Source organism: Lathamus discolor, chromosome 20 (assembly GCF_037157495.1).
Source record: "Lathamus discolor isolate bLatDis1 chromosome 20, bLatDis1.hap1, whole genome shotgun sequence".
Taxonomy (NCBI): domain Eukaryota; kingdom Metazoa; phylum Chordata; class Aves; order Psittaciformes; family Psittacidae; genus Lathamus; species Lathamus discolor.
In genome coordinates, this window is record NC_088903.1 from 1,348,362 (window position 1) to 1,360,327 (window position 11,966).

The 11,966-nt window shown below is 53.4% G+C and overlaps 1 protein-coding gene across 1 annotated transcript; it reads right to left on the reverse strand.

Annotated features, from left to right (window-relative positions):
* Nucleotides 1-4,776: 4,776 nt before the first annotated feature.
* On the reverse strand, nucleotides 4,777-11,754 carry LOC136024276 (acrosin-like). Its single transcript, XM_065699493.1, has 7 exons — nucleotides 11,745-11,754; nucleotides 9,817-9,948; nucleotides 7,476-7,560; nucleotides 7,033-7,233; nucleotides 6,217-6,482; nucleotides 5,680-5,828; nucleotides 4,777-5,136 (listed from the first exon to the last, which is right to left on the reverse strand). Exons 1-7 carry the CDS (start codon nucleotides 11,752-11,754, stop codon nucleotides 4,777-4,779), a joined length of 1,203 nt encoding a protein of 400 aa, XP_065555565.1.
* Nucleotides 11,755-11,966: the final 212 nt, after the last annotated feature.

Sequence of the window (11,966 nt, forward strand, 5' to 3'; positions counted from 1 at the left end):
GGAAGTGAGAGAAGGCTATCTACGACAGTTTTTGATTAATTTAGGAAAACAATTGGAAGAGATAAATAAGAGAATAGTAGGGACAAGAGCAAGAGGTTTGGATTATCCGATCCACCCTTTCAGATCTGGAGACTGGGTTTATGTTAGGAATTTTTCTGGAGATCCTCTACAGGAGAAGTGGAGCGGACCGTACCAGAGATTACTGACCACCTTTACAGCAGTGAAGATAAAGGAACAACCTGCTTGAATACATTACTCAAGAATAAAGAAAGCACCAGAGCCAGAGAAGACATGGCAGGTCAAGCCTTCAGGACCCTTGCGTATGAAATTGCGTCGGGTGGTGTTTTGATGGGCTTGGGGTGATTTGAATCATTATGGGATGCTCTGGAGCCCTGTGGGATGCTCTGCGTGTGGGATGCACTGAATCCCTTTGGGATGCTCCGGAGCTCTGTGGGATGCTCTGGAGCCCTGTGGGATGCTGTGAATCCCTATGGGATTGATTCTCTGCTTGTGGGATGCTGTGAATCCGAATGGGATGCTCTGCTTGTGGGATGCTCTGAATCTGTATGGGCTGCTCTGCTTGTGGAATGCTCTGAGTCTCTATGGGATGCTCTGGAGCCCTATGGGATGCTCTGAATCCCTGTGGGATGCTCTGGAGCTCTGTGGGATGCTCTGGAGACCTACTGGATGCTATGAATCCCCATGGGATTGATTCTCTGCTTGTGGGATGCTGTGAATCTGTATGGGCTGCTCTGCTTGTGGAATGCGCTGAGTCCCTATAGGATGCTCTGCCTGTGGGATGCTCTGAATACCTATGGGAAGCTCTGCCTGTGGGATGACCTGAATCCCTGTAGGATGTTCTGCTTGTGAGATGCTCTGAAACCCTATGGGATGCTCTTTTTGTGGGATGATCTGAATCCCTATGGGTTGCTCAGCTTGTTGGATGTTCTCAATCCCTATGGGATGCTCTGCTTGTGGGATGCTCTGAATCCCTGTGGGATGTTCTGGAGCCCTATGAGATGCTCTGAATACCTCTGGGATGCTCTGGAGCCCTATGAGATGCTCTGAATACCTCTGGGATGCTCTGCTTGTGGGATGCTCTGAATCCCTCTGGGATGCTCTGCTTGTGGGATGCTGTGGAGCTCCCTTGTGCCACCAGCTGCTTCCCAAGATCCATGCACCAGAGAACATCCACACTGCAGCACAGAGGTGTGGGATCACGGAGTCATGGAATCCTGGAGTCATGCAACGGGTTGGGTTGAAGGCACCTTAAAGCTCTTCCAGCTCCAACCCCTTCCATGGGCAGGAACACCTTCCATAGAGCAGGATGCTCCAAGCCCAATCCAACCATGCCCGCTCCCAAGAACACCCCACAAACCCAATTAACTTGGACGGTTTTACCTCAAGGGTTTCAAACCAGTCCAGCCATGTTTGGAAATCAGTGCACACACAGCCAGAATCGTGGAAGCCACCCACTCAGACGGGGACTCTGGTACAATACGGGGACGCCCTAGGAACTGCCCCAGGAACAGAGGAAGAACGTGTCCAGGGGATGGTGGGATTATTGAAGCTCCTGGGACTGAACGGTTATCGGGGATCCAGATTAAAGGCCCAACTAATTCAAACCCGAGTTTCCTCCTTAGGATATGAAGTAACAGGAGGACAGAGAGAACTTGGAATCGCTGGAAAAGAAGCCCTTTGTCAAACTCCACGACCGTTGACCGTCAAGGAGCTCCGGATGTTCCTGGGAATGACGGTATGGGGCAGACTTGAGATCCACGATTACGGTGTTCTGGTAGGACCACGCTAGGAACTGTTAAAAGGAAACCCTCCCTCTTTGGAACGGACTGATGCAGCAGAGGGGGCTTTTGGAAATTCAGGAAGAGAGCAAATGAGAGCTGCAGCTCTGGGACTTCCGGATGCAAACCAACCCTGTTGGCTGTATTCTGATGGAAAACAAGGAACAGCCTCGGGGGTCCTGGCTCAGGGACCCTAGAAAAGGGCAGTGGCATCGTTTGCGAAAGAGCTGAATGAAGCGAGCAGAGCACGGCCCGGATGCCTGAGGGCTGTGGCGGCGGTTCTCATGAATACGGAAGAGGCCGCAAACTCTCCTTGGGACAGAAGATGACTGTACTGGTGTCCATGTTGTATCGGCAGCCCTGGAACAGAAAGGAGCCCACTGGTTATCTCCTTCACGGTTTTCAAAGTACCAGGCCACCCCTGTGGAACAGGATGATATAGAAATTGTGGTCACCGATGTGGTGAACCCAGCATCCTTTCTGCAGGAACCACTAACACACGAGTGCTTGGCCACTGGAGAGACTGCGCATTGGAGCCCACCAGATTTGGTTCTTGGTTTACTGATGGGAACCGCTCCATGAAAAAGGGTGATCGAAAGGCAGGATATGCCCTTACCACCACTTGACAGGTAACAGAAGCTAAACCTTTACCAGCAAACCCCTCTGCCCGGAAGGCAGAAATAACAGCATTATCGAGAGCCTGGAACTGGCTAAAGACAAAAGGATCAATATTTGGGCTGATTCTAAATACGCGTTTGGTGTGGTCCATGCACACGGAGCCATCTGGAAAGAACGAGGGCTTTTGAACAGCCAAGGGAAACAGATTAAACGTGCTGCAGAAACTGCTGTTCGGCTGCCTGAGGAAGGAGCTGTTATGTATTGTAGAGGGCATCAACACGGTGACCCTGATCAGGAAATCGGAACTAATTTGGCCGATTTGGAAACCAAACGAGCATCTGAACAAGGTAAAATCATGTCCTTAATCCCTGACGGCAAACTGACAACTGGGAAATCTGAACCCAGATATTCAAAAGGGGATGAAAAGCTGACTGAAGATCTGAAAAGACAGGAAAACAAAGAGGGCTGGGTTCAGATAGCTGATGGGCCCACTGTAATTGCCTATAATCCACTCTGGAAGCTGGTTCAGGAGGAACATAATGAAACTCATTGGCTGAAAACAGAAATCAAACTGGGACAATCGGGTGAGGAAGTTCTCTGGGACAGCAGTGGCAAATAGATTTTTCTGAATGTCCTGGGTTCAGCAGCAGCAGTCATTTTTCTCCTTCTTAGTAGCTGGTGCAGCGCTGTGGTTTCGTTTTTTGGCCTGGTGTCCTGGTTTGAGCAGCAGCAGTCAGTTTTCTCCTTCTTAGGAGCTAGTGCAGTGCTGTGCTTTGATCTTTTGGCCTGGGAACAGCGCTGATAACGCCGATGTTTTCAGTTGCTGCTCGAATGTTTGGTCTGGCCAAGGACCTTCTGAGCCTCATGCTCTGCCAGGGAGGAGGGGAGGCCAGGAGGAAGGAGAGACAGGACACCTGACCCAAGCTAGCCAAAGAGGTATTCCATACCACAGCACGTCATGCCCAGGATGTAACGGAGGGTGACCCGGAAGGGGTAGAGGGACTGCAGGGTTGGAGGAGGTATCGGTCGGTGCTCGGCTGGGGGGAGTGGGGCGAGTTATTGGTCGGCTGGTGTTGAGGTGTTGTATTCTTTCCTCTTGTTATTTCCTTTAGCATTATTATCATTGGTGGTAGCAGTAGTGATCTATGTTATACCTTAGTTACTGGGCTGTTCTTATCTCAACCCGTGGGAGTTGCATTCTTTTTGATTCTCCTCTCCGTCCCCCCAGAAGCAGGGGGAGGGCAAGAAGGGGGGGTAGTGAGTAAAAGAGGTTTGTGGTTGGGTTTAAACCACGACACCTGGGAACAGCGCTGATAACGCCGATGTTTTCAGTTGCTGCTCAAATGTTTGGTCTGGCCAAGGACTTTGTGAGCCTCCTGCTCTGCCAGGGAGGAGGGGAGGCCGGGAGGAAGCAGAGACAGGACACCTGACCCAAACTAGCCCAAGAGGTATTCCATACCACAGCACGGCATGGCCAGGATGTAACTGGGAGTTACCCGGAAGGGCTGGGACTGCAGGGTTGGAGGAGGCATCGGTCGGTGCTCTGCTGGGGGGACTGGGGCGAGTTATTGGTCGGCTGGCGTTGAGGTGTTGCATTTTCCCCCTTGTTATTTCCTTTATCATTATTATTATTGGTGGTAGCAGCAGTGATTTGTGTTATACCTTAGTTACTAAACTGTTCTCATCTCAACCCGTGGGAGTTGCATTCTTTCTGATTCTCCTCTCCATCCCTCCAGGAGCAGGGGGAGGGCAAGAAGGGGGGGAGTGAGCAAACGAGGTTTGTAGTTGGGTTTAAAGCACGACACTTGTGAGGTCCCAAGGGAAGATCCCAAGCCTGGAAGCAGTATGCTCCAGCTGGATGCAGGGATGAAGTGGGATGCTCCAGCTGGATGCAGGGATGAAACAGAACCATGGAAGGCTGGGTTCTCCTTCATCATTTGGGTGTGGGGAGGAGGGTGATGAGTTCCAACTGGAACAGGGAAGTTCAGGTTGGAGATAAGGAAGTGAGGGTGTTGGGACACTGGGATGGCTTGAATGGAGAAGGAGGGATGGGGCATGGAGCAAATTGGTCTAATGGAAGCTGTCCCCCCTCCTTCTTCATGCAACGGCTTTATGGTAGGGCAATGAGCGGACTTGATGCTCCTGATTGAATCAGGAATCAGGAATCAGGAATCAGGAATCAGGAATCAACCTGGCTGATTCCCTGATTCCCAGCTCCCGCTTCCCACTGTGCCCTCCATCCCTCATCCCCATCCCTCCCCATGCACCAGAAGAAGAGGTGGGCGTGCAAAGCGTCCCCTCTACGGGAAAAGGAGGCAACTTTACTGCAGTTCAAGCCAACTGCAGGCGATGCCGCTCCTCAAGTCTTCTTCCCCCCTAGACCCTGCAGCAACTCCCGCACCCGAGTGGCGAATTCCACCAGCACCCGAACCGGGAACGAGCAGAAGCCACTGATGCTGGAGGCCGTGGGCGCCGGCATCGTCTCCTGGGTGGGAGTGTGGGAGACGTGCTGGTGGCTCCATGTCGGGGGCGTGGCGGAGGCTCCCGCGGAGCGGAACATCCCCAGCTGGTAGAGGATCCACTCATGGAAGTGCTGCGTTGAGGTGTAGACCCCCGGATGGTTGGCCCTGGCGCAGCCGCGGCCCCAGCTCGTCAGCCCCACAACCCAGAAGAAGTTGGCGCGCTTGTCCCGGCACATGAGGGGACCGCCGCTGTCACCCTATGGAGGAGAAGGAGAGAGGATGAGGATGGGGATGGGTGGCCATGGCAACGCCGGAGGGGACCGCCACTCTCCCCTGTGGGGATGGAAGGGTTCTCCTTCATCATTTGGGCGTGAAGAGGGACCTTCCACATGGATTGGAGCCGTAGGATGAGGAGTGATGGGTTCCAACTGGAACAGGGGAGTCTGGCTTGAGATAAGGAGAAGTTGTTCCATATGAGGGTGGTGGGACACTGGCATGGGTTGGATGGAGAAGGATGGATGGGGCTTGGAGCAACCTGGTCTAATGGAAGGCGTCCCTGCCCCTTGCTTCCACCTGGATGCTTTAAGCTCCTTCCCAACCTAACCCATTCCATGAACCCGTGCTCATGACACGGTTTAGTGGTGGAATCTCGATGCTCTTAAAGCTCCAGCCTCTATGGTCTGTGCGCAGGGATGACGGCCCAGGAGGCGGATGCACTTCCGCAGCTGGGATAAGGGGGGATGCAGAGCAAGGCCCTGCGGATGGGAGAGGAGAAGGGAGCCCCGATGGCACATCCCTACCTGGCAGGTGTCGATGCCTCCCTGCGGGTACCCAGCACAGAGGTTGTGTCTCTTGATGGCCCCTCGGTACCAATTGGTGCTGTTGCAGAGCTTGACATCGATGAGGCGGACCTTGGCCTCCTGCAGGGCTGATGGGGACGATGCCCCCGCTGTGGGGACACAAAGGGGGTCAGGGCTGGGGGTACAAGGGATGGCTTTGGGGTATTGGGGGCTGAGAAGCTCAATGGGATCCATCAACACCCCCCCACGGCCTGGGCTGCATCCTCTTTGCTCAGTATCCTCAACATAAGGAGGACGTGAAGGGACCTTCAGCGATGGGACAAGGGCTGATGGTTTCCAGCTCAACCAGAAATGCCCAGGTTGAATATAATGAAGTGGTGGGACACTGGGATGGGTTGGATGGAGAAGGCTGAGATGCCTCCTTCCCCAGTTGCAGCAACCTCCAATAGGCCTGGATGAGCTTTACCCTCCCTTCCATCCCATTCCATGAACCCATGACCCAGCATTCCAAGGCCAACGGGGCCGTCAGGCACTCACTTCTGGCCTCCCTCGCGCCCCATCCGCTGATGAAGCACTCGGAGAGCTGGGATAGCCTGAGCGTCGCATCGGGCACGCAGGCCAGCTGCACGTGGTACCCGCACTGCACCGGCTGGTCCAGCTCCACCAAGGCGATGTCGAAGCCGCCGGAGATGCCCGTGTAATATTCATGGACCACGACCTGCCGTATCTGCCGCTTCTGGGTCTCGGTATTGGCCCAAGCCAGGTCCGTGATTCCGACCATCACGAACCAATCCGTGGTGAAGCTGGGAGGGAGTGGAAGAGCAGGGGTTGGAGCCGTAGGACAAGGGCTGATGGGTTCCGACAGGGACTTGCAGGTTGGAGGTAAGGAAGGGATTCCCTGGGATGGTGCTGGGGCACTGGGATGGCATGGACGGAGAAGGTTTGGATGCTCCATGCCTGGCAGTGCTCAAGGCCAGCTTGGAGCAAGCTGCTTTACGGAAGGCATCCCTGCCCATGGCAAGGGGTTGGAAGTGGGTGATCCCAAGCTCCTTTCCAACCCAACCCAGCCGATTCCATGATCCATTCGATCCCGTGCCATTCCATTCCATCTCATTCCATGCCATTCTGTGCCATTCTAATCCATTCTATGGAGAAGAGGGGTGGGAAGGAGCCACACTCCTGGTGCTTCCCAAAGGAAAGCACTGCCCCAGGGTGGCTTAGGCTCAAGGGCTGTCAAGCTGGAAGCAGCCTTCTCTTGTGCGCTCTTCCCAGTGCATCCAGGATGGGGAATTGGACAGGATGGGAGCTGCTCCTGGGCTATTCCCTATGGCTGGAATCCCTCCTCTGCCTTACTTTTGCCCGACGAAGCAGTGAGCAGCCGTGAGGACCCACTGGGGGGTGATGAGGGACCCCCCGCAGATGTGCGAGGAGCCGGTGCCCCTGGGGAACTGGATGCTGACGATCCATGGCCAGGCGCCCTGCTGCGCATCCACGCCTCCGACGATGCGTGACGTCCCATAGTAATCAGCCATGGGACGGGTACCGCAAGTGCCTCTGGAAGCAGAAGCCCAACACTTGATGGTTAGCGATGAAGGGCGAGCATTGTCCCACCCCATTGGTGCTGCAGGGACAAGGGACCCTATGGGGTGCCCCATAGCTGCGCTGTGCTGCCACATGGGGTGATGGCAAGGAAGTGGGGCTCCCCCAATCCCACCATCCCACTGGTGTGCCCCTGGCTGGGAGCAGCAGCATCTCCCTATGGAATAGCAGGAGCCCCGGGGCCTGGTGCCACTCACCCACAGCTGTCCCAGGAGCCTTGCACCAGCCAGGCCGAGGCCAGCAGGATGATGGCACGGAGCAAAGCCATCGCTGCCAGCACCGCTAAGGGTGACAACAAGGAGCTGCAAGCGCCACTGCACCCAAAGCACAACTGCCCCAGGGACACGGGTGCTGGGTGCAGGTCCCTTGGAGCTGGTGCTGATGTCATAGAGAGGCAGATTCATGGGGGGGGTTCAGTGGGGGGGAGTGGGGCGTGACCATGAGGGGTTCCATGGTGTGGGGGGGCATGCTGAGATGGGGGTGTTCTGATGGGCTTGGGGTGATTTGAATCCCTATGGGATGCTCTGGAGCCCTGTGGGATGCTCTGCTTGTGGGATGCACTGAATCCGTCTGGGATGCTCCGGAGCTCTGTGGGATGCTCTGGAGCCCTGTGGGATGCTGTGAATCCCTATGGGATTGATTCTCTGCTTGTGGGATGCTGTGAATCCGAATGGGATGCTCTGCTTGTGGGATGCTCTGAATCTGTATGGGCTGCTCTGCTTGTGGAATGCTCTGAGTCCCTATGGGATGCTCTGGAGCCCTATGGGATGCTCTGAATCCCTGTGGGATGCTCTGGAGCTCTGTGGGATGCTCTGGAGACCTATTGGACGCTATGAATCCCCATGGGATTGATTCTCTGCTTGTGGGATGCTGTGAATCCGTATGAGCTGCTCTGCTTGTGGAATGCTCTGAGTCCCTATAGGATGCTCTGCCTGTGGGATGCTCTGAATACCTATGGGAAGCTCTGCCTGTGGGATGACCTGAATCCCTGTAGGATGTTCTGCTTGTGAGATGCTCTGAAACCCTATGGGATGCTCTTTTTGTGGGATGATCTGAATCCCTATGGGTTGTTCTGCTTGTTGGATGATCTCAATCCCTATGGGATGCTCTGCTTGTGGGATGCTCTGAATCCCTGTGGGATGCTCTGGAGCCCTATGGGATGCTCTGAATACCTCTGGGATGCTCTGGAGCCCTATGGGATGCTCTGAATCCCTCTGGGATGCTCTGCTTGTGGCATGCTGTGGAGCTCCCTTGTGCCACCAGCTCCTTCCCAAGATCCATACACCAGAGAACATCCACACTGCAGCACAGAGGTGTGGGATCGCGGAGTCATGGAATCCTGGAGTCATGCAACGGGTTGGGTTGGAGGCACCTTAAAGCTCTTCCAGCTCCAACCCCTTCCATGGGCAGGAACACCTTCCATAGAGCAGGATGCTCCAAGCCCAATCCAACCATGCCCGCTCCCAAGAACACCCCACAAACCCAATTAACTTGGACGGTTTTACCAGTCCAGCCATGTTTGGAAATCAGTGCACACACAGCCAGAATCGTGGAAGCCACCCACTCAGACGGGGACTCTGGTACAATACGGGGACGCCCTAGGAACTGCCCCAGGAACAGAGGAAGAACGTGTCCAGGGGATGGTGGGATTCTTGAAGCTCCTGGGACTGAACGGTTATCGGGGATCCAGATTAAAGGCCCAACTAATTCAAACCTGAGTTTCCTCCTTAGGATATGAAGTAACAGGAGGACAGAGAGAACTTGGAATCGCTGGAAAAGAAGCCCTTTGTCAAACTCCACGACCGTTGACCGTCAAGGAGCTCCGGATGTTCCCGGGAATGACGGTATGGGGCAGACTTGAGATCCACGATTACGGTGTTCTGGTAGGACCACGCTAGGAACTGTTAAAAGGAAACCCTCCCTCTTTGGAACGGACTGATGCAGCAGAGGGGGCTTTTAGAAATTCAGGAAGAGAGCAAATGAGAGCTGCAGCTCTGGGACTTCCGGATGCAAACCAACCCTGTTGGCTGTATTCTGATGGAAAACAAGGAACAGCCTCGGGGGTCCTGGCTCAGGGACCCTAGAAAAGGGCAGTGGCATCGTTTGCGAAAGAGCTGAATGAAGCGAGCAGAGCACGGCCCGGATGCCTGAGGGCTGTGGCGGCGGTTCTCATGAATACGGAAGAGGCCGCAAACTCTCCTTGGGACAGAAGATGACTGTACTGGTGTCCATGTTGTATCGGCAGCCGTGGAATAGAAAGGAGCCCACTGGTTATCTCCTTCACGGTTTTCAAAGTACCAGGCCACCCCTGTGGAACAGGATGATATAGAAATTGTGGTCACCGATGTGGTGAACCCAGCATCCTTTCTGCAGGAACCACTAACACACGAGTGCTTGGCCACTGGAGAGACTGCGCATTGGAGCCCACCAGATTTGGTTCTTGGTTTACTGATGGGAACCGCTCCATGAAAAAGGGTGATCGAAAGGCAGGATATGCCCTTACCACCACTTGACAGGTAACAGAAGCTAAACCTTTACCAGCAAACCCCTCTGCCCGGAAGGCAGAAATAACAGCATTATCGAGAGCCTGGAACTGGCTAAAGACAAAAGGATCAATATTTGGGCTGATTCTAAATACGCGTTTGGTGTGGTCCATGCACACGGAGCCATCTGGAAAGAACGAGGGCTTTTGAACAGCCAAGGGAAACAGATTAAACGTGCTGCAGAAACTGCTGTTCGGCTGCCTGAGGAAGGAGCTGTTATGTATTGTAGAGGGCATCAACACGGTGACCCTGATCAGGAAATCGGAACTAATTTGGCCGATTTGGAAGCCAAACGAGCATCTGAACAAGGTAAAATCATGTCCTTAATCCCTGACGGCAAACTGACAACTGGGAAATCTGAACCCAGATATTCAAAAGGGGATGAAAAGCTGACTGAAGATCTGAAAAGACAGGAAAACAAAGAGGGCTGGGTTCAGATAGCTGATGGGCCCACTGTAATTGCCTATAATCCACTCTGGAAGCTGGTTCAGGAGCACAATGAAACTCATTGGCTGAAAACAGAAATCAAACTGGGACAATCGGGTGAGGAAGTTCTCTGGGACAGCAGTGGCAAATCGATTTTTCTGAATGACTGAGCAAAGGAGGTTATTGCTATTTGTTGGTGTTCAAAAGAATATTGGGGACAAGAGCGACAGGTTTGGATTTTCCATTTCACCCTTGCAGACCTGGAGACCGGGGTTAAGAAGATTATACCTGTGTACAAAGCAGTGCCACAGGTGTAAGTCGCTGTTCAAACTGCAATCACTCTATGAATATTAGATGGTTTCGCAGTTCAGTGGTGGCCCGTTCCTGAAGGGAAACGATGGGATGGGTTATGCGGAGAAAATGCTCATAATACTCCACCCCGACTGGAAGGGGGCATGCACCTTAGGTGCTGTGGTACCCATTCTTGCTAGTATTGGGTTCACAAGGGGGGGGTTGTTCCATAATCAATGGTTCCTACATAGATCAAAGTGGCAGAATTGAAACAGACCTGGAGGAAATTTGGAACCAAACGGAAATATTTCATGCAATGACCAACGATGATACCTCCTGGGGTTTTGAAGAAATCTGGTGTCGTGGTTTAAACCCTACCACAAAAGCTCGTTCACTCACTCCCCCCCCCCCCTTTTCTCTTTCTCCCTCTTTCTTTCCTTCCCCCCACCCCAACCCTCCCCGCTCCTGGAGGGATGGGGAGGAGAATCGAGAGAATGTAACTCCCACGGGTTGAGGTAAGAACAGCCCAGTAACTAAGGTATAACACAAATCACTGCTGCTACCGCCAACTGATAAGAGAAAATAGCAAGAGAACACGATACCACCGCCGAGCGAGTTCGAGCCCCCCGAAGTGAGACCGTGCCCTTCCGGGTAACTCCCAGTTACATCCTGGGCATGCCGTGCTGTGGTATGGAATACCTCTTTGGCTAGCTTGGGTCAGGTGTCCTGCCTCTGCTTCCTCCCAGCCTCCCCTCGTCCCCGGCAGAGCATGAGGCTCACAAAGTCCTTGGCCAGAATAAACATTATTTGACAACAACTAAAACCAATCGGTGTTATCAGCTCTGTTCCCAGGCTGGAAGTCAAAACACAGAGCTTGCGCCAGTTACTAAGAAGGAGCAAAACGGCTCCTGGTAAACCCAGGACAGGTGTCGTGTGTGTTCCATCAGAAGTGTGCTCCGCACCTCTTGGCTGTAAGCGGTGCAGGATGGCACCACGTTGTAAGCTCAAGCTCTAATCAGCAGAAACATCGGAAGCAAGGAATGTCCCTGTTGTCTGTGCCCCCAAACACACAGGAAAGGAACCACAGGCATCTCCGTAGCTTGTGATTTGAAAGGTTAAAGGGGGGCACTTAAAAACCCAACTGGTTCCAATTAGGGGAGGCCGTTCCAGGACATGGAATGGAAATGCCACGTGGACTTCACTTACCTTGACCCATGGTCTCCTATAGGAATTAGCAGTCAGTGTTTGGACTTGTAAAGACATCAACAGGAGTACAAAAAGGACTGTGTGACCTGAGCACACTTGTTTTGGCTTTAATGAAAGGAAGGGTATAAAAAACACAAGGGTACTCGATATAAAGGCTTCTTGGTGGAATTTGGGTGTTGGGAGAGTCGTGTCTGGCTTTCCCGGTCGGGATCTGTAAATGAA

Excerpts from the sequence above, each read along its gene's own strand:
- LOC136024276 (XM_065699493.1), bottom strand. Across the intron at positions 7,561-9,816 it reads CCGGGCAGAGGGGTTTGCTG|CGGTGCTGGCAGCGATGGCT; the intron begins GTAAAGGTTTAG and ends TGTCACCCTTAG. Across the intron at positions 5,137-5,679 it reads GAGGCATCGACACCTGCCAG|GGTGACAGCGGCGGTCCCCT; the intron begins GTAGGGATGTGC and ends TCTCCTCCATAG.